The following is a 20110-nucleotide window of genomic DNA, read 5'->3' as shown; positions in this document are numbered from 1 at the left end:
CTAAAGCAGTCATTTTAAATTCCAAATTTAATGAGGAATATAGAAGAGCTAAATTTTGATCATTTATTCATTATCATATAGCATGTTTCATTTATTAAAATGAGCATTTTTAAAGAAAACTAAATGGTCACTTTGTGGCCGCTGGGCATCTGCGGCACTTACCCACGCACACATGCACGCAAGAGCCCATGAATTTTAAAAAGTTGGAGGGTTCTTGAAAGTCCAATGTAGTCCTGATCTCTGGCATCCGGATTCTTGGACCTACTCTGACCACAAAGCACATGGTAGGTTTAGAGCAAGTTAATTACCATCTGATCACTTCTACCACTGACGAAACTGCTTTGTCCAGACCACATTACACAGACGATACACAGCACATCATCATCACATATATCATTTAAAATACATTTATATATAAATATTTGGATTGGTTCACTCGGTAACAGGGTACTGTTTGTGAATCTCACCACCCGAGGAAAGAAGTTGTAGAGATGCTGAACCCGTGATGTTAAGCTGAACAAGACGAGGTGTGTCCTTAGTTTTTTTTAGGGCAGCCTCTTTTACTATTCAAACTAACTAATCAAAACCCACCTCTGCCGTTAGCGGCATCCGGCTGTTGGGCGCTACCAGTTGCCCCAATAATGTAAAGGCAAAGACTGAGGGGAACGATAGGCTTTATTACACTTGAGATTGCTGGCCCGGGTTAAGGCTAAGGAAATGAGTGGAGGAAGAGGGGACTCTACCTTTATGGCCTGGGACACAAGGGAAGAGACTAGGGAGGAGTCTAGGGAAGGATCTCATCAGGAGGACGGGCCAGCCGGTACATACAACTAGATCATTACATTCACCCCTTCTTTTTAAAATGGAAACCACAGGTAACAAACATGAGAAAGAGAAAAAAAAAACACTGGTTAGGGGGTAAGAAGGCTCCTTCAGACTAGAGGTTTAGTCACACGGGAGACTTCCTCCTTCTACTAGACTGCCAAGGGGCCAGTGTGTCCGAACGCTGCTCCTCTGGAGGTGGGGCCACCGCGGGAGAATCTGGAACAGGGGCCGCAGGGGACGGGGTGCTGGCAGGGGAGTCTCGAGGGAGTGAGTGATCCATTTCCACACTGGGGGTAGGCTCCTGGAGGTCCGGCAGAGAGACAGGCGGCTCGGACTCCGGGAGTGTGCTCCTGTGCAGTGCGATCAGGTCCACAGTCTGGTCCGTGGCCGGCAGGGCCGTTTTGGGGTCTCCGGCCCTCGCCAGGTCTCAGATCGGTACAGTGTCCTCATGACCATCATGGTACCTCACGAACGTGTATTGGGGGTCGCGTGAATGAGGTGCACTGCTTCCACCAGTGGAAGCCCCTGACGTGCTTCCGAAGCAGGACCGGCCCTTGGCTTGGCAACCATTGAGGGATGAATGAACTGTTCGCCGACCGCCTACAGACAGCAAAGGGGCATTCATGCGGGGTGGTGTTAATGGCAATGTATAGCAATGACCGGATAGCATGGAGAGTCTCGGACAACATGTCTTGCCATCAGAAGCACTCCAATTGGCATGCTCTTTGACCTGAGGCTAGGAGCACCGCCTTCCAGACGGTGGCATTCTCCCTTTTCACCTGGCCATTGCCCCTGGGGTTATAGCTCATGGTCCTGCTGGTGCTATGCCTCTGGCTAGGAAGTACTGTCGCAGCTCCTCACTCATGAACGAGGAACCCCGGTCACTGTGAATGTCGTCGGCGTACCTGAACAGGATGAAGATGTTATGCAGTGCCTTGATGACTGTTAACGAGGTCATATTCGGGCACGGAATAGCAAAGGGGAACCTGGAAAATTCGTCCACCACCATCAGAAAGTAGATGTTCCTATTGGAGGTTGGAAGGGGGCCCTTGAAATCGACACTGAGTCATTCAAAGGGGCGTGTGGCCTTAATGAGGTGTGCCTTTTCTGGCCGGAAGAACTGTGGCTTACACTTGGCGCAGATCTGGGAGCGTCTGGTCGTGGACTAGACGTCTTCAATGGAGTACGGGAGGTTCTGAGTCTCTACAAAGTGGTACAGCCTCATGACTCTGGGATGGCACAGATTATCATGTAGGGCCTGGAGACAGTCGAGATGTGCGCTGGTGCACGTCCCCCAGGATAAGGCATCTGGGGGATCATTGAGTTTGCCCAGCTGGTACAAAGTATCGTAGTTATAGGTGGACAATTCAATCCTCCACTAAGAATCTTGTCATTCTTGATTTTACCCCGCTGTTTAGAATTGAACATGAAGGCCACTGCCCTCTGGTCAGTCATCAGGGTTATCCTTTTACTGGCAAGGTAGTGCCACCAGTGGCGCACTTCCTCAACGATCGCTAGCGCCTCCTTTTCATGGAGGAGTGCCAAAGTTCGGGACTGTGCAGGGTGCAGGAGAAAAATTCTATTGGCCTGTCTCCTTGATTAAGTGTGGTGGCCAGTGCAAAGTTGGAGGCATCACTCTCCACTTGGAAGGGGACAGATTCATCCATGGATTCATCCATCGAAGCATTTGCGATGTCTACTCGGATCTGGGGAAACGCAGCCTGGGCTTCCGCTGATAACGGGAAAGTTGTGGATTTAATTAGGGGGTGAGCCTTATCGGCATAATTGGGCACCCATTGTGCATAGTAGGAAAACAACCCCAGGCACCTCTTTAGTGCCTTCAGGGTGTTTGGGACTGGGAGCACCATGAGTGGTCGCACGCGGTAGGGGTCCGGGGCAATGACACCATATGCCACGTTGCATCCAAGAAGGGCAGGCGATCCGTATTGAACACGCACTTGTCCTTGTACGTCATGTTGAGGGACTTGATCATATGCAAGAACTTAGCGAGGTTAGTGACGTGGTCCTGATGGTCGTGGCAGCAGATGATAACATTGTCGAGATATGGGAACGTTGCCGTCAGCTTGTCCTCCTCCACCATCTGGTCCATAACCCACTGAAAAGCAGAGTCACCATTAGTCACACAAAAAGGCACCCGCAGGAAGTGGAATTTTCTGTCGGCCTCGAATCCCGTGTAGATTCAATCGCTCGGACGGAGGGGGAGTTGATGGTAAGCGGACTTGAGGTCAATGGTCAAAAAAACTCTGTATTGAGTAACCTATTGACCAAGTCGGCTATCCGGGGTAGTGGGTACACATCCAACTGGGTGAAGCGGTTGTTGGTTTGCCTATAGTCGATCACCATCCGGGACTCACCCACCCCTCTGACCACGAGGACCTGCGCCCTCTAGGGATTGGTGCTTGGAGCTATGATCCCCTCCGCCAGGAGTCGCTAAACCTCAGCCTGGATGAACTGCATATCCTCTGTCCTATAATGCCTACTCTTGGTTGCAAATAATGACAGAGGGGCCACCTGCAGGGTGGTGAGACTGCAGGATGGTGCTGGAGACTGGTGCTTGGTTGTGGAGTGGGGTCCGAGAGCTGGGGGTTGTGAACAGTCAGTGTCAGTTGAGGGCCCCTGAACGCCATTGTCACACTCCTGAACTGACTCTGGAAGTCAAGGCCCATGAGGATCGGCGCATAGAGCTGGGCCATAATCAACAATACAAAGTCATTGTAACATTCTTCCCCCTCCCCCACCCACCCACCGTTAGAGATGCTACACAGTACCCCCGGATACAAGTTTGTTGGTTCTTCGCCGCCATCTATACTGATCTGGTCATTGGCCTGATGGAAAGGGAGAGTCTACGGACCATGTCAGGACGGACAAACTTTCGGTACTGCTGCTGTCAAAGAGATAGTTTGTCTTCTGCCCTTTCACCTCGATCTGCGTCATGGAATTCGTGATCAGGTGGAGGATGGCTTGGTCCAGGGTGATCGATGCCAATACAGGCAAGTCGTTGTTGGTGGGGAGGCCCGCCCAAGATGGCGACCTCCATGTTGACCACACTACCCTCATTGGAGAAGAAGGAGGAAGTGGAGTCGTGGTAGGTGGAAGTGACATCATCATAGCGATAAGCCGCGGCATAGAGGTTGGGAGCGAGTAAGATGGCGTCCCCTCTTCCCGTGCATGTGGTCGGCACTGGAAGCTCCTCGGCCACACACGCTGCGCTGCTGCTGGACAGAGTTCTAGACCTTCATTTCTGGTAATGGCACTTCTTCCCACAGCCCGAGCATGTGACTCCTTTCACTGGGCAGAGGCATCTCGAGTTTCTAGACTGCCAGCTGAAGTTGCATCTCGGCAATGCTGGCATCACTGCAGCGATGGTCAGGTCGGCGACCCATGATGGCGGCCCTTGTGGCAGAACGTACGTTGTAGGACCGCTTCTATCTGCGATCAACACCGCGTGGCACTGGGCCGAGTCTCAAGTCCTGACCAGGTTGATGCCCCTTTGTAGCGGGGGTTGATTCTCTTCGAGGAGATACTGTCGGATATAGTCCGACCTCAATCCTGATACACAGGCGTCCTGGATCAGGTCTTCCACGCACTGGGTCAACGATATCATGGCCGAGGGGTTCCCCAGACAGTCTTTTCCCAGTGTGGCCAATGATCAGATGAACTCCTCAGCAGACTCACCAGTCTGTTGCTTTCTGGACGCCAGCAGGTAACGGGAGTAGACTTTGTTCACCCATGGCTTGTACAGTTTCCGTAGCTCGGCCATGGCCTCAACGTAGATCACTCTGCTCTAGATGGCCTGGTAGGCCCTCTGGCCAACTCGCGCCTGTAGGATCTTCAACTTCTTTTTGTTGGAATCGACCACTTCAGCGGTGGTGTCAAGGAAATTATCTAAACAGTTCACGCACTGTTCGAAGAGTTCAGGTGCACTCGGGACTTGGGGGTCTACTTCTACGCGTTTGGGGTGCAGAAATTTCTCCTTTACCAGAGACTTTCAAAAATCTAGTAAATAAATTGTTGGGCGCTACCAGTTGCCCCAGTAATGCAAAGACAAAGACTGAGGGGAATGATAGGCTTTATTACACTTGAGATTGCTGGCCCGGGTTAAGGCTCGAGAAATGAGGAGAGGAAGAGGGGATTCAACCTTTATGGCCTGGGTCACATGCGAGGAGTCCAGGGAGGAGTCTAGGAAAGGATTTCATCAAGAGGGTGGGCCAGCCGGTACATACAACCATATCATTACACCGGCACCTGACATTGAAGTTGTCCTTGTTCTCGATTGGCTGGCTTCTACAGGCTTGTCTCAACACCTGAGTGTGGCCTCTGAGTCACCATGGGTAACAGGATTTACAAAAACCCTGCATAGACATGAGGCCGTGACAGTCCCTTCCTACCCCCACCCCTTAGCCTCTGTCTTAGGCGAGATGGTGAGGGTCTGGCTTTGCCCTGCCACATATCGGTCTGGTGGGTGATCATTCGGCCAGATCTTATTTGGTACTGAGGTGTGGGCGGTCTTCAACAGGAAGAGCTGGGGTCTTGTGACTTTGCCAGTTCAGTGGGTGGCATTGTCGGCTGGTTCTGACATATACTGACTTTATCCAGTCAACAGAGGTGGTGTCAGTCTTTCCGTCCCAACAGATTATGAAACATTTGGGTTGGGGTTGGATGACGTGGTCAGAGATGTCTTGCTGAAGAGCTCAGTGAATGGCATTGTGTGCAGGGTTGTAAGTTGGCTGGCATATAGACAGTTGGAGTTGCTTGCTGGTCACCGTTGACCTTAGTAACTATTGTTTGCTATAATCCATCAATGCCATTGGCAGGATCATGTGGTCTGGCCATTGGAGCTGGTTCAACAAATTCCTCGGGAAGCGTCAGAATGGCGCCATAGACCATTTTGGATGCTAGATATCCTAGATTTGGTTTTATCGCTGTACGAATGCCAAGTAGGACCATGGGCAACTGGTCCCTCCATTGTGATGCATCTACCCCGGTGTCAACACTGTTTTCATTGTAGATGGTAAGCCATTGACAAATCCGATTAGTACCCAAAATGTCGGGAAGTGCTCAGAAGAGTGGTGATTCAAACTGTGGTACTCGGTCCATAGTAATCATACCTGGGACACCAAAGGCCAGAACCCATCGGGCAACGAAAGCCTTGGTGACTGTTTCATGGAGATATTGGCGACTGCGATGGCATCTTGCCAACTTGTAGTAAGTAAATAAGTGTAACATCTCGATGGTGAGAGTGGACTGACTAGATCATGGTGGACATGCTCATAATGGGAATCTGAGACTGGGAAAACTCTGAATGGGGTTTTGGTGTGTCTGCAGACCTTGAACCATTGACACTGCAAGTAGGTCTTCACCCATAGCCTGATGTTGCACTTGGTGTGTGGCCAGGTGAGACGTTCAGTAACCAGCTTGATCGTCGGTTTCTTGGCCAGATAGGAGAGGTTGTGGAGCGTGCTGATGACTTTGCGATGGACATGTCACACTCTCTTGTCTCACCTCTGTCACTGATGTGCAAGCCTTTGGCTGTGTCACTTGGCAGGACTGGATGAGTTTGGGATCAACATGCTGGGCCTGAGGCATTGCATTAAAATAAATGATTGTAGTCACATGAACAGCTTCCAGTTTCGATATAGCATCGGCAATGGGGCTCCCTTTTCCTTGGATGTGTCTGATGTGACTGGAGAATTGCAGGACAAAGTCCAAGTGGTAAATAGTTCTGCATGCTCGTGCAAGAGGTTTTATGTGAGCGGTTGGTGTCTGTAAGATGAAGGGACGACCTTCCAACAGATGGTGGAAATGATTGATGGTGAGGTGGACATTCTTGGCTGACTGGATTCCACCTCATATGAGTGGGAGATAGTTTTGACAAAAAAAATGCCAGAGGGTCCAACCTGCCATTGACCTGTTGCTCTAAAAATAGATCCCATGGCCTTGACAGAGACAACCATGGTGAGTGAGAGTAGGGCATTGGGCCTCTGATGGACAAGCACAGTGACGTCAGCGAGAGTTTTCTTCATGGTGTTGAATGGCTCCACTGCATCTCCAGACAAAGTTTTTACATCAATGTGTCGGTCAAGGAGTCTTTTGAATCCTTGCTGACAGTTTAATCAAGCTAATTGGATGCTGTCTTGCGTCCTCAGGATTTGGTGAGGAGCATCTTACACGGTTTGGGCTGGTTGTGTATTTGTCAAGTTTGTGTCACATCTAGGTGTTTTTGATCGGATTGATCTGTACGATGCATTGCTGCAGGGACTAGATCCAGTTGTATTCCCCTCTGGAGGGTCACTGAGTGACGGCAGTGATGGTGAGTTGGAGGCCAGGAAATACTGGTTAAACACAGAACAGTCATTATATGGAACGTTGTGGTCAGCCAATTCTAATCACTGGCTGAATTGTATTTAAGTTCCCAGCTGCAGTGGTTGTGTTTGGATTCAGTTACTGCGTCGATAGATTGGCACTTTAACACGGGCTTCCATAATAGCACAACACAGAACTGGAATTAAACAAAAGCAAAATTTTCTCATGTTTCCTGTAGGCATGTGTTTAATTCAACCATTCAGCTTCTAACATTTTCCCCTATCCTCCATCTCCTCCCCCTCCCCCCCCCCCCAACCCCCAGGTCAAAAATGGTAAACATTTTGAATGGTCCATAATTTGCTGGGACACAGAGCAGACTACGATTCGGGAAGGGTGCCAAGGGTACTCTGCCCTCTGCAATAATGGGGACTTCCCTGTGGTTGACTGTTCCAGTTCCGCCCCCCTTTCCCACACCAACATGTCTGTCCATGCCCTCATGCACTGCCAAACCAAGGCCAGCCGCGAACTGGAGCAACAACACCTTGTATTCTGCCTGGGCTCTCTCCATCCAGACTGCATTCAGGAAGGGTCCAAAGGGTACTCTGCCCTCTGCAATAACGGGGACCCTGTTCTTCCCGTAGATGCTGAGTAACCTGCTTAGTTTCTCCATCGTGTTTGTGTCTTGTGTTTGACGCTGGAGTCTGCAGATTTTCCAGTTAAACTCCAAAACTCATGGACCGTGTGTGCAAAGGTTAGTGTCCAACAATTCCCCTGCCCCTTCATTTTGAAGCCTGTGTTTAAGTATCAACGAGAGGTGTATTTCATAATCAGACTCTGATTGCACTCACACACAGATTTACAGACTACAGACGGCCTGGCTTCCTGGCCAATCCACACCATTCACAACGAAGCCACCTTGCTCTCTGCAGCAAGCACAGATGGAGGCAGGTCATCCCTGAGTATATCTCCCATCGTGACGAGCAATGTAATAGTTCCAGTCACCTTAGAGAGGACTTGGCCATCAACACCTATCCAAATTGACGTCTTGGACTGAAACGAATTAACCTGCCTTTGCAGTAAACATTAACATATCGGCTTCTGTCAAAACTGATGAAGGGAGCTTTTGGTACATTTGCCTTCAGAAATTCAAATATTGATTACACCAGACAACATATATTTTCGAAAGGTTTGCATCCTGAACAAAGATTGGGGACAATGATAGACCATTTTAAGTGGGAGTCACAGCCAGTGTAGTGGTTAGTGCACTGCTGTCACAGTGGCAGCAATTGGGACCTGGGTTTGTATCCCGTGCTGTCCATATTCCTCACATCTGTGTCTGGGTATTTCCCTGGAGGCTTTTGTTTCCTCCCACAATTTAAACCGTAGGTTAATTGGGTGTAATTGAGCGGCACGGGCAAGTGGGCCAAAATGGCCTGTTACAGTCTTGTATGTCTGATTTAAAAAATACAAAAGCTGAAGACAAAAATAATTTCAGATTTGCTGTATGAAGTTGGTGAAACATTAAATGAACTTTGATTGAATTTAGCCTGTTTTATCGCATAATGATGCTGACACATTGTTAGTTCAACTGACCTAAAAATATTTTGTCCCTGTTTTTCATTTTTACTCAGCATCTGATGCCTCTCATCTCAGTGTCCACCAAGAGTCAGACAGCATTGATGATTCCAGTTGCCCTGATATCGCTTTTCCATGGTCACAATGTTCTGGTGAAATCTTTCACCCTGTTTGTTACTGACTGCTGGGAAGAAGTCCAAGTGTGAAAATGCAGAAAATTAATTTTCAATATCATATTGCACTTCATGGTTTTGTATCAATGTGAGCTGCTTTTATATCCTGCCTGCATCTATCCTGACTAAGCATGCCCAGGCCTGACAATATTTGCATTGCATACTTGGACTGACCAAAACAGAAATAGACATAAAATATGACACAAAATCACATAAGTAAGTTACATCTAAAAAACAGTACATAATAGCAACATTTTATGGTGATTTTTGTGATCAGCAGACCAAGATCAATAAAAATATCCAAAGGAGTTCAGGAAGAAAAATCTTCATTGTCCAGTGTTGTAGGAGTTGGGATATTATGGTAAAGTTGTATATGACAATAGTGAGACCAAATCTGGAGGATTGTGTGTAGGTTTGCTCACATTACTACAGGAAGATATCAATAAGATAGAAATAGTGCAGGGATTTGCAAGGATGCTGCCAGGACGAAGACCTAAGTTGCAGGAAAAGGTTAAACAGATCAGGACTTTATCCCTCGAGTATTGGACAAGAGGCGGATGGAGGTTTTTAAAATTATGAGGAATATAAACAGAATAAATGCAGGCCGACTTTTTCCACTGAGGGTGGATGAGATACAAATCCGAGGACGTGGGTTAAGGGAGAAAGGGGAAAGGTTTAGGGGGAGCATGAGGGGGAATTTTTTTTCCCACACAGAGTAGTGGGAATGTGGATCGAGCTGCCAGCTGGTGGTGAATGCGGGCTCAATTGGACAGGTACAGGGATGGGTGGAGTATGAAGGGCTGTGGATTGGCTGCAGGTCAGTGGGACAAAGCAGAATAATAGTTTGGTGCAGAATAGATGGGCTGAAGGGATTATTTCTGTGCTGCAATTTTCCATGGTTTTTAAATTTAAATTAAATTTAGACAAATTGCCCATTGCCCTGTTGTATGTCTAAATTTAGCCCTACAGCATGGTCACAGGCCATTTGACCCACGAGTCCATGTTGCCCAATTACACCCAATTAACCCTCAACCCCAGTACGTTTTGAATGGTGGGAGGAAACCAAAGCCCCCGGGGGAAACCCATGCAGACACGGGGAGAACGTACAAACTCCTTACAGACAGGGCAGTATTCGAACCCCGGTCCCAATCGCTGGCGCTGTAACAGCTACGCCAACCGTGCTACCCCATGACATCTTATCCCATGGTCGAATGTAGGACTTTACCTCCTGCACAGAGCTACAGGTCACAGTGCAGGACTCTGGGATGCTGACAATGCCTTGAGTCACGCAGCAGCCTTTCATTGGAAGATTCTTGGTGAGGAAGGGCGGAGTTTTGGATCAGGGAAGGCCCAGGGTGAACTGAGGGTGACGGAGATTGAAGAATGATGGTGCCTGCTGGATCAGTGATAACGGCAGCTGGTGTAGGACATGGGTGTGGGGGGAATGGAGAAACAGCACTGCTCCAGCAGATTCCTACCACCACGTCCTGGTGCTGATGGCTCTGACAAGCCTTTAAAGGGCCTGTTAAAGGAACTGATGATGTTCCTTGTTAAAAATCTTCCGACCACAGAGGTCTATGCCCAAGCTGAAAGTGCCTGGGTTGTGCAGAAGAGTTGCGGAACCTGTGGAGTAGTGGATTGGTGCAGAGCACCAGAAATGAGGAGAACGCACCCCCTTCACCCTTCTAAGCCCCTCCTGCCCCACCCATTGAGAAGAAGCATGGGATTTGACCCTTTCAGGACTCAATTTATTGTCATGTAATAAAACAGTGTCATATTTACATGAAATTGCTCTTGCCAGCTGTAAGGCAGAAATTGCCTGAAGCTTCTCTTACAGTCAGAGAAAGAGAAGCAAAAGGGAGTCCCCCACAGAGTCACCGAGTGTCCATAGATTCGCCTCCAGCGCTTCCACAGCCTCCGCGGCGACACCATTGGTGACCCAAGCTCCAGATCCGAACCTCCGACACGGTCGGGGACACTTCAGTGCCCTCAGCTCCTCCTCCCATCCTGGTTCTGATGCTTGGCACCCTTTCAGCCAGTTCTGAGCCAGTCTCCAGCAGTCTGTAGCCCGGCACAAGTCTCCCAACAGCAGAGTCCAGCAGCCACACCCTTCGTGGGTTCCTCACCCTGAGTCACCAGCAGGTCGTCGCATGCACTGGTCCCTCAGCAGCAGAGTTCCCTCACTGTTCCGCCACCATGATCACCGTCATCGTGGGTCATCTCCTCTGCTTGTCCTTCACAGACTGGGGGGGAGGTCTTCCCCGTATTCTGGTATCCTACGCCAGACCTCTGCTCCCCTCGTGTCTGCTGCTGATCGGAGTTGCCGCCATCTTGGACGCAGACCATGCGGTCATGGGATTTTAAATAAAACTACTGTCAACTCGTTTAATAGCCATTCAAAGCCTGTGCAGAGCTGACAGCAGTTGACTGAGTGGTTGGACCCTGCGAGAGCTACCTGCTACTCGCTCTTCGCTACTCGCTTCATGTGGGTCCGCACCAGCGGCAGGACTGCCATTAGAGCAGCTCTGGCAGTGCTGCCATGTCGAGTGAACAGTGCCACAGCAGTGGAATTCAGTGTCTGTATGACCCTTGCAGGCTGTGGGATGCTGGAGACTGGCTCATTTGAACCAAGTATAGGAACCAGAATGCGAGAAGGTGCGGAAGCCAAGGGCTCCCCCAGGGTCTTTGGACACTGAAGGCTTTCTGATGGTATCGGGGGTTTGGATCCGGAGCTTGTGTTGCCAATGGATCGTATAGAGTTCTTGGCGGCTGTGGGAGGTCTCAGTGACACTCGATGACTCTGAAGGGACTCTCTTTTGCTTTACTTGCTCCTATTGTTAGGGGCGCCAGGCAGTGTTTGCCATACAGCAGACAATGGCTGGTATACCACGTGGTTACACTTCTATGTGTTATTGCATGACAATAAAAGGAATCGTAAACCTCAGCTCAGCTTCACCTGACTGGGACAGCCCCCAGGATCCAATTTACCACATTATCATCCAGATCATTAATGTAGGTGACAAACAACAAGGGGCCCAACACCAGTCCCTGAGGCACTTCACTAGTCCCAGGGATCCAGTCTGAAGCAGTCATCCAACACTACCCTCAGGCTTCTCCTGTCCAGCCATTGTTGAATCCAGTTCGCTGCTTCACCATGTGTCTGAAGCTTCCTGACTAACTTCCCATGTGCGACCATGTCAAAAGGCCTTACTAGAGTCCATGTAGACAACATCCACAGCAAATTATCATCAAACTGCCTGCTGCAAAGCTGATGGACCCTGTTAACCTCTGTCCTCCCTAAGCAGCATTGTGGGCATGCTGGTCTATTTGACAGTGGTTGTCAAAGTGCAGCGCTCCCTTCCTTTGGTCTACATGGGACCCACAGTCAAGTCCATCTCTCCCCACTCTCACCCCACCAGCCCATTGCCACAGGCATTGCCAATTGCTCCAAAGCCCCAGGTCCTTGAGCCATGGAGACATGGCACAGACACAGACCCTTCATGGCACTGAGTCCATCAAGGCCACATTCACATTCATTACCATCTGACTGTACACGGCAGGATGGCTGACACTCTGGGAAAACGGGGGCTTTCGGGTCCAAATCCATTCTTCTCAAGGTTGGAGGCATAGTGGATAGTGCAGGGGGTTGTCACAGGTTTACACAAGATATAGATAGGATGTAGAGTTGGGCCAAAACCCCTGAAATTCATTTTCCTGTGAGCCAGGCAGAATTTCTACTTATCGGCAACTGTAAACTATACTCAAGAAAAAAAAAACTACATGTGCAAAAGAGAGAAATCTAAACAATGCAAAAATGTAAACAAGCTGTTCAATTTAGAAAAAAAAATCAGTAATCAATAATATGTAATGTAAGAGTCCTTAAATGAGTCTCTGATCGAGTTGAGGAGTCTGATGGTGGAAGGGTAGCAGCTATTCCTGAACCTGGTAGGGCAACTCTTGTGGCCCCGATACCTCGTTCCTGATGGCAGCAGCGAGAACAGAGCGTGTGATGGGTGATGTGGATCCTTGACGATTGCTGCTGCTCTCTGACGGGAATGTTCCCTGTAGAGATTCTGGAGGGTGGGGAGAGTTTTGTCTGTGACAATGCCTTGAATCCTATTTAAGCTACTATTCCGCTTAATGTCATCAATAGAGAAAAGGGAGACCCCAGTGATCTTCTCAGCCATTTTGATGTTCCTCTGGACTAACCTCTGGTTGCATTTACTGACCCACAGAATGATGCAGCCAGACAGGTCACTGTGGATTGTCCTCCTGTAAAACGCTGTCGGGACGGGGGCCGGTAGCTTTGGCCTCTGCCGCCTCAGGAAGGGTAGGCGCCGCTGGGCCTTCCTGGCTGGTGAGGAGATGTTGTGACTCCATGATAGGGACTCCTTTTCTGAAGAAGCTTGAAAGATCGTCTCATCGTTTTTTCTTCCAGTTGTCCGCACAGACAGCTTGAAAGGTCGAAGAGGTCGCCTTCCGTCCAAGCCAAAGAATGTTCCAGAAGCCACGACCTCAAGTGCTCCAGTTAGTCTCCTCACAGCACTGATGAGGGCACACGTTGAGTCCAACCCACCCATGTCCAATCTCGATTATTCAAAGGTAACTCTCAGGGAAAACAAGACAGTTGAGAGGTTGTGTTGGGGAGAAGTAGGCGTGACACCAGCCGGTCAATCACGCAAACACTTGGATGAGCGAAATGGTCTGGGACACATAACATGGTGGGGAAGGTCACACAGAGACAACAGGAATAAAGGGTCAGCAACGTTTCAGGCCTGAACCCTTCATCACAATGTGAGCAGAAAGCAGGCAGGTGCCTCAATAAAATGGTGGGGGAGCAGAGGACAGGAGGGAGGAAGGGGCAGGGGGAGAAGAGGACAGGAGGGAAGGAGGAAGGGGCAGGGGAGGAGAGGACAGGAGGGAGGGAGGAGCAGAGGGAGGAGAGGATAGGAAGGAGCAGGGGAGGAGAATGGAAGGAGGAAGGAGCAGGGGAGGAGAGGACAGGAGGGAGGAAGGGGCAGGGGAGGAGAGGACAGGAGGGAGGGAGGGGCAGGGGAGGAGAGGACAGGAGGGAGGAAGGGGCAGGGGAGGAGAGGACAGGAGGGAGGAAGGAGCAGGGGAGGAGAGGGAGGGAGGAGCAGGGGAGGAGAAGACAGGAAGGAGGAAGAGGCAGGGGGACAAAAACGGGAGGAGCGAGGAAAGAGCACAGGAAGAAAAAGCATCAAGTGAGGAAGGTGCAGGGAGAGGAGCGGAGAAAGCAAAGGTCGGGAGAGGAGAGTTGGGAAGGAGGGGCTAAGTGGTACAATGGACTATCTCATGTTGGAATGGCAGAGCAGACTGAATGCCATTATTCTGCTGCTATATCATGGTGTATGATCTTTCCCCAAGCTTTGGGAACACTGAAGCTGGAGGCGTCTTTGAGGGGCCATCAGAGAGGCAGTATGACCTGGAGTTGGGGGAGGGGAAGGTCACGTGTGCCAACCTGGGCGAACTGCACCAGAAGTTATTTTGGTGAAATCACAAAATTAGGTTTAAGCTCGCACTAGGAGACCCTCCTGGATTCAGCTACCTGTATCAGGCTCTCATTTGTCCTACATTTCCCACCGCTCTGAAGGATTTTCCTCGATCTGTTTGGCAGCCACATCGCCCACGTTTGCCTCGCCTTCCAGCCATCATAAAGATGCCCGTCTGCATCTCTGTCAGATTGTGCAAGACTTCGGGAGTCAATGAACGGGTGGCTGGGTGTCCACCCACGCAGACAGCAGTCAGCATATCCTGCGGTGCAGGGCGGAAAGGCAGCAACATGTGGCAACCCAGCAGCCTCCAACTTGCACTCAAGCGATGTGTAGTTTTGTTGTAGGGCGTCACGTTTAGTGGAGTGGTTACAGGATCAGCGTCCAGGTTTCGAATCTGATGATGTCTGTCAGGATTTTCTCCCCGTGTTTGCATGAGCTTCAACTGGGCGTTTCAGTTTCCTCCCTCCCTTCAAAATGTATGGGGGTTATTGGCCAATTGGACTCATGGGCCGAAAGGGCCTGTTTCCTTGCTGGAGGCCTAAATTTAAATTTGATTGATTTCAGCATCTCTGGTTCAGTTCAGGAATAAGTATCACCAGGAAGCAATTGCCAACTCCCACTGTCACCTTGACTACACCTCTTCACATCGGAGCGCTATGTCTCCGCTACCTGCAACCCACTCTCTCACCTGCTGGGGTATCGGGGTTCTGATTGAGAAGAAGAGAAGGGTATAGCAGGTTTAGGTAACAAGGAGCAGATGAGGTACTTAGGGAGATAAACAATATTAAGAGGAAAAGCATAATAGTGGTCCTCTTGAAGATCAGAGTGGTCAGCTTTGGATTGAGTCAAAAGAGATGGGGGAAATCTCAAATGTTTTTTGCAGATATATTTACTCAGAACATTTTTTTAATTTAGACATACGGTCCATGAACCCATGCCACCCAACTGATCTATATCGCGGTACATTTTGAAGGATGGGAAGAAACCAGAGCCCCCGGGGAAGACCAATGCAGACACAAGGAGAACGTACAAACTCCTTACTGATTTGAACTCTAGTCCCAATCGCTGGTGCTGTAAAGGTGTTGCGCCAACCGTGTAACCCCAGCACAGAATTGTGGGAAGTAGGGCTAACAAGCAGTGAGTTCATGGAACCAATATAGATTAAAGAGGAATGCGTTGGCACAGACTGGAGGGGCTGGAGTAACCTGTTTCAGTGCTGTAATTGTTCTATGGTTCTATGGAGTAGGTACTTGCTGTCTTTAGGCAAATAAGGATGGATAAATCCTCAAGGGCTGACAAGGTGTTCCCTCAGGGATACATGCAGAAATTGAAGGGGCATTAGCCACAGGTGAGGTGCTGGAAGATTGGAGGATAACTCAAGTTGTTCCATTCTTTTAAAAATGTTCTAAAAATAACCTAGAAAGTTGTAGACTGGTGAGCCTGACGTCAGTAGGATCGTATTTACCGGTTCCGACAAATACAAATTCAAGTTAAAGACAGACCTAGGTAACGGAATGCGTTTTTAACCTGGGGACTTCCTGTTTTGTGTGCGGTTTTGGTCACCTAACTACAGGAAGGAAATCAGGAAGACTGAAAGAGCGCGGAGAAGATTTACAAGGATATTGCAGGGACTTGAGGGAAAGGTTGAACAGGTTAGGACTTTATTCTCTGGAGTGTAGAAGTATGAGGGAAGATTTGATAAAGGTTTACAAAATGATAAGGGATCTAGATTGAGTAAATGCAAGTAACGTTTTTTTCACTGAGATTAAATGATTCAAGGACTATAGGTTAAGAATTGAGAGGGAACATTAGGAGGATCTTCACACGGAGAGCGGTGGGAGTGTGGAACAAGCTGTTGTTGAAATGGTGAATGTGGGCTCACTTTTAATATCTAAGAAAAAATTGGACAGTTACGTGGATGGGTGGGGTATGTAGGGCAATTCATTTGGACAAGGCAGAATAATTATTTGGCACAAACTAAAAGGCTGAATGGCCTGTTTTCTGCTGTAATGGTCTGTGGTTCTACAAACACAGAAGAGGAGATCATTTTGGTTCTTTTAAAATATTTTATTTTGGTTCTATCAATTACCATCACAGATAAATAATAAAAATGTGAATTAATCAATGATACATGTTCCAAATATAGCCCCTATTCCCCCCCCCCCATAAACCCTAAATAAATGAACAAAAGAAAAGGGAAGAAAGAAGAAAGAAACAAGGACTGAGAGAAGGAAAAAGAAAAAGAGAAGAGAGGAGCTGTCAAGATCTGAAATCCAATTCAACAAAAAAGGGCCCAGTTATTTTTGTCTCGATCTCAATAAAAATGAAAGAAAGAAAAATAAATATTTATTAAGTATCCAAGCCTACACTTTGCAGATAAAGTTCCCATTCCTCCAAAAAACTTGCTGTATTTATTCCTTAAATTGTAAGTGATTTTCTCCAGGGGAACACAAGTCTGCATTTCAGTATTTCAATGGGCTATGTCCAAAATAGAATCAGACCTCCCAGTAACTGCAATGTATTTCCTGACCACTGCCAATGGAATTCTAAGAAACACTAACAGCCTCATTTTAGGTCTTACGTCCACAATAATTCCTAGGAGAAACAATTCTGGACTCAGAGGCAATTGTTCCCCATTAATTAGGGAAATAATTTTGACAAGCATCTACTGCAATAGCAAGGATCTCCCAGCAGCCAACTATTTTAATTCAACACCCCATTCCCACTCCACATGTCTGTCCATGTCCTTGTGCACTACCAAACTGAGGCTACCTGCAAACTGGAGGAACAACACCTCATACTCCATCTGCGCACTCTCCAACCAGATACCATTAATATCGACCTCTCCAGTTTCCATTAATCCCCACTCCCAACTTCCACCCACATCTCCTTCCCTATCCCTCTGTCATCTTTCTTGCAGCTCCCAACCCCCCTTCCCTTCCCTTCCCTCTCAATTCAGAGAGACCCCCTCTTCTCCTATCACTTTTCTGCACCTCTTCTGCCCTTCCACCATTCCACCTGTTAGCCTGTGCTCCTACCCTGCTTCTTCCTCCCTCCCCTCCTCAGCTCCCCCTGTCTCTTCCTCCTTTCTTCCCCTCCCCCCCCCCACTTTTTAGTGTGGCACCTGCCTCTTGTTTTGCTCAGATCTGAAACATTGGTTATCATAGACTTCCCATGGACCCTGTGTCACCTACAGAGTTTCTCCAGTACTTTTGTGTATTTCATTTTCAAATTAAAGAATAAATTCAAAATTCAAGAAAAACTGATTGATTTTAATAACTTTCCTTACCTAGACTTTCAACCTGCACCGTGTGAATGATGTGATGACCTTTTTGTTCTTTTTTTTTTAAATTATTTAACTCTTTGCATCATTACAGGAAAAAAATGAATAAAACATTAATCAAATATCCATAGCCAATTATACAAAAAAAGTACTTTTATATATTTTCTACGCATTCCCCCTCCCACCCAACAGTAAGAAAAGGAAAGAAAAGAAAGAAACACCCACCATTTAATGTACAATAATATTAGCATCGACAATCATTAATTGGTATTAAAAATGACTAATTAAGAGGAGTGGATAAGATAATTATCCTTTAAGGTTTCTAAATACGATAAAAATTTTCAGCTTGATTATATGTAACTATATGTAATTTTTTTCCAAAGGTATACAATTTCACATCTCGTTATACTATCTCCCTAATAACACTTCTCCATCATCTTTCCATGATATCACTTGACATTTCAGTGCAGATGCTATTGCAATATTTAAAAAATTTTCTTGGTATTTGTCCAATTTCAATTTTATATCCTTTTTATAAATATTTCCAACTAAAAATATTTGTGAATCCTTTGGAATCTTTATCTTCATAATTTGCCCTAATAATAAACTCAGTTCATTCCAAAATCTTTCCAATTTTTCACAATGTTACGAGTCCAGAGGACCCTAAAACCCAGCAGCAATAGATATTCACCATGACAAAGGGTTACTTAAACAAAAGTTGCTTTTAATTATCTTTGAACATGAAAATAGAATCAAAGTTTAACTTTTCTCTCTTGACTCACTTAACCTTCTAATGCTAAGCACATGTGTGTGTAATGTGCGTGAGTTCAGCAAAGTTATTTGGTTCTCAGAGAGAGAGTTTTTCTTGTTCCAGGACATCTACAATTGATTCCTTTTTAATCAGCCACTCCTGTGTCTTGCTAACGAAACTTGCCCCATTCAGGGTTCTCCCGATGATAACCTCTTTCTTTCAGGTCACCACAGAGTTCCTTTCTGTTTCTCCTATTCCAAGGGAAACACCGGACAGCCAGTCCTCTCCTTTGACCAGGCCGTCTTCCAAAACTTGCTAGCTTGTCCCTCTAGAACCAATGACTGCATCTCTCCTCTCATTCTCCCACTCCCTCCAACTCTGAGAGCAAAGCCTGTTTTTTTTTCTGCTCTCTGCCTGAAAAGATCACATGACCTTCCAGACAGTAAGTTCTGTTTTTCAATCAAAGCTGCCACTGCCTGTTGTTACGTTTGTTGCCTTTTGCAAATAACATTTCATCATTAGTCTCTGAGTACTCTTGCAAAAGCTCCAGAAAAAATTCTGTTTTAAAGTGTTTGTGTGTGACCTGCTCTAACAACCCTTTCCCAATTTACCTCCCAGACACCACTATATACTCTAGCACAACAAGACCACACTGAATGCATAAAAGTCCCCATTTCTTTCGCACATCAAAAACACCTATTTGAAAAGTTAGGATTAAGTCCATTTAACTAATAAAGATTCAGTTGTGAGTAAGTTTGTATGATGGGATTCAACGAAGGCATATTTGAGAGGTCAAATAATAAGTTATATTTCAAAAATAAAGAAAGAATATATGAAAGAAGTAACTCAATTAGATAAAGAAATAATGAAATTGGAGAAGGAAATTCAAGTACATAAAGAAGAGGAGAGAAAATCATTGGAGTTGAAGAAATTAAGATTTATGCTGTGCAGACGTATAGAGCGGAGAGAGAGAGAGATAATGAGATCACAACAAAAATATTATGAGTTGGGTGAAAGGGCCCAAAAAGTTTTAGCATGGCAATTAAAAACAGAGCAGAGTTCTAGAACAATAATTGCTACAAAGAAATTATCAGCACAGATAACTTAGAAAATGCAGGAAATAAATGATAATTTTAGAGGCTTTTATGCTAAACTTTTATCGTTCAGGTTCTAAGAGATATGATAATAAAATGAGATTATTTGAGCCAAATTAAATTACTGGTGTTAAAGGAGGACGTAAAGATAAGACTGTCCAAGAATTTTTCAGGAAAAGTTTATGAGACCTTAATGTCTCTACAGAATAATAAGGCACCAGGAGAAGACGGTTTCCCACCTGAATTTTATGAAGAATTTAAGGAGCTATTAATACTTCTATTGCTGGAGGTATTAGGTCAAATGAAAGAGGTTTATGATCTACCTGAATCTTTTAAAACAGCATTAATAACTGTAATTCCAAAAAAGGGAAAGATTGTTTATAGTCTTCTTCATATAGAACTATATCATTATTGAATGCAGACTATAAAACTGTATTGAAATTGTTAGCTAATAGGCTAGTTGAATTTTTGCCAAAATTAATAAATTTATAAAACTGGTTTTATGAAAAATAGGAAAACAGCAGATAACATAGTTAAATTTTTAAGTTTGGTAAATATAGCACAAAATA

The 20110-nt window shown here is 46.7% G+C and overlaps 1 protein-coding gene across 2 annotated transcripts in view; it reads left to right on the top strand.

Annotated features, from left to right (window-relative positions):
• LOC138754630 (nuclear receptor subfamily 4 group A member 1-like) overlaps positions 1-20110 on the top strand; it is an 89877-nt gene that overhangs the window by 52281 nt on the left and 17486 nt on the right. For both annotated transcript variants that reach the window (XM_069919178.1, XM_069919179.1), the window contains one exon: positions 13336-13499. In XM_069919178.1, the coding sequence (XP_069775279.1) occupies positions 13336-13499 (164 nt within the window). The remainder of the gene's footprint in view (positions 1-13335; positions 13500-20110) is intronic.

Source organism: Narcine bancroftii, chromosome 2 (genome assembly GCF_036971445.1).
Source record: "Narcine bancroftii isolate sNarBan1 chromosome 2, sNarBan1.hap1, whole genome shotgun sequence".
NCBI lineage: Eukaryota > Metazoa > Chordata > Chondrichthyes > Torpediniformes > Narcinidae > Narcine > Narcine bancroftii.
This window is presented reverse-complemented; position numbering and strand designations above follow the sequence as displayed.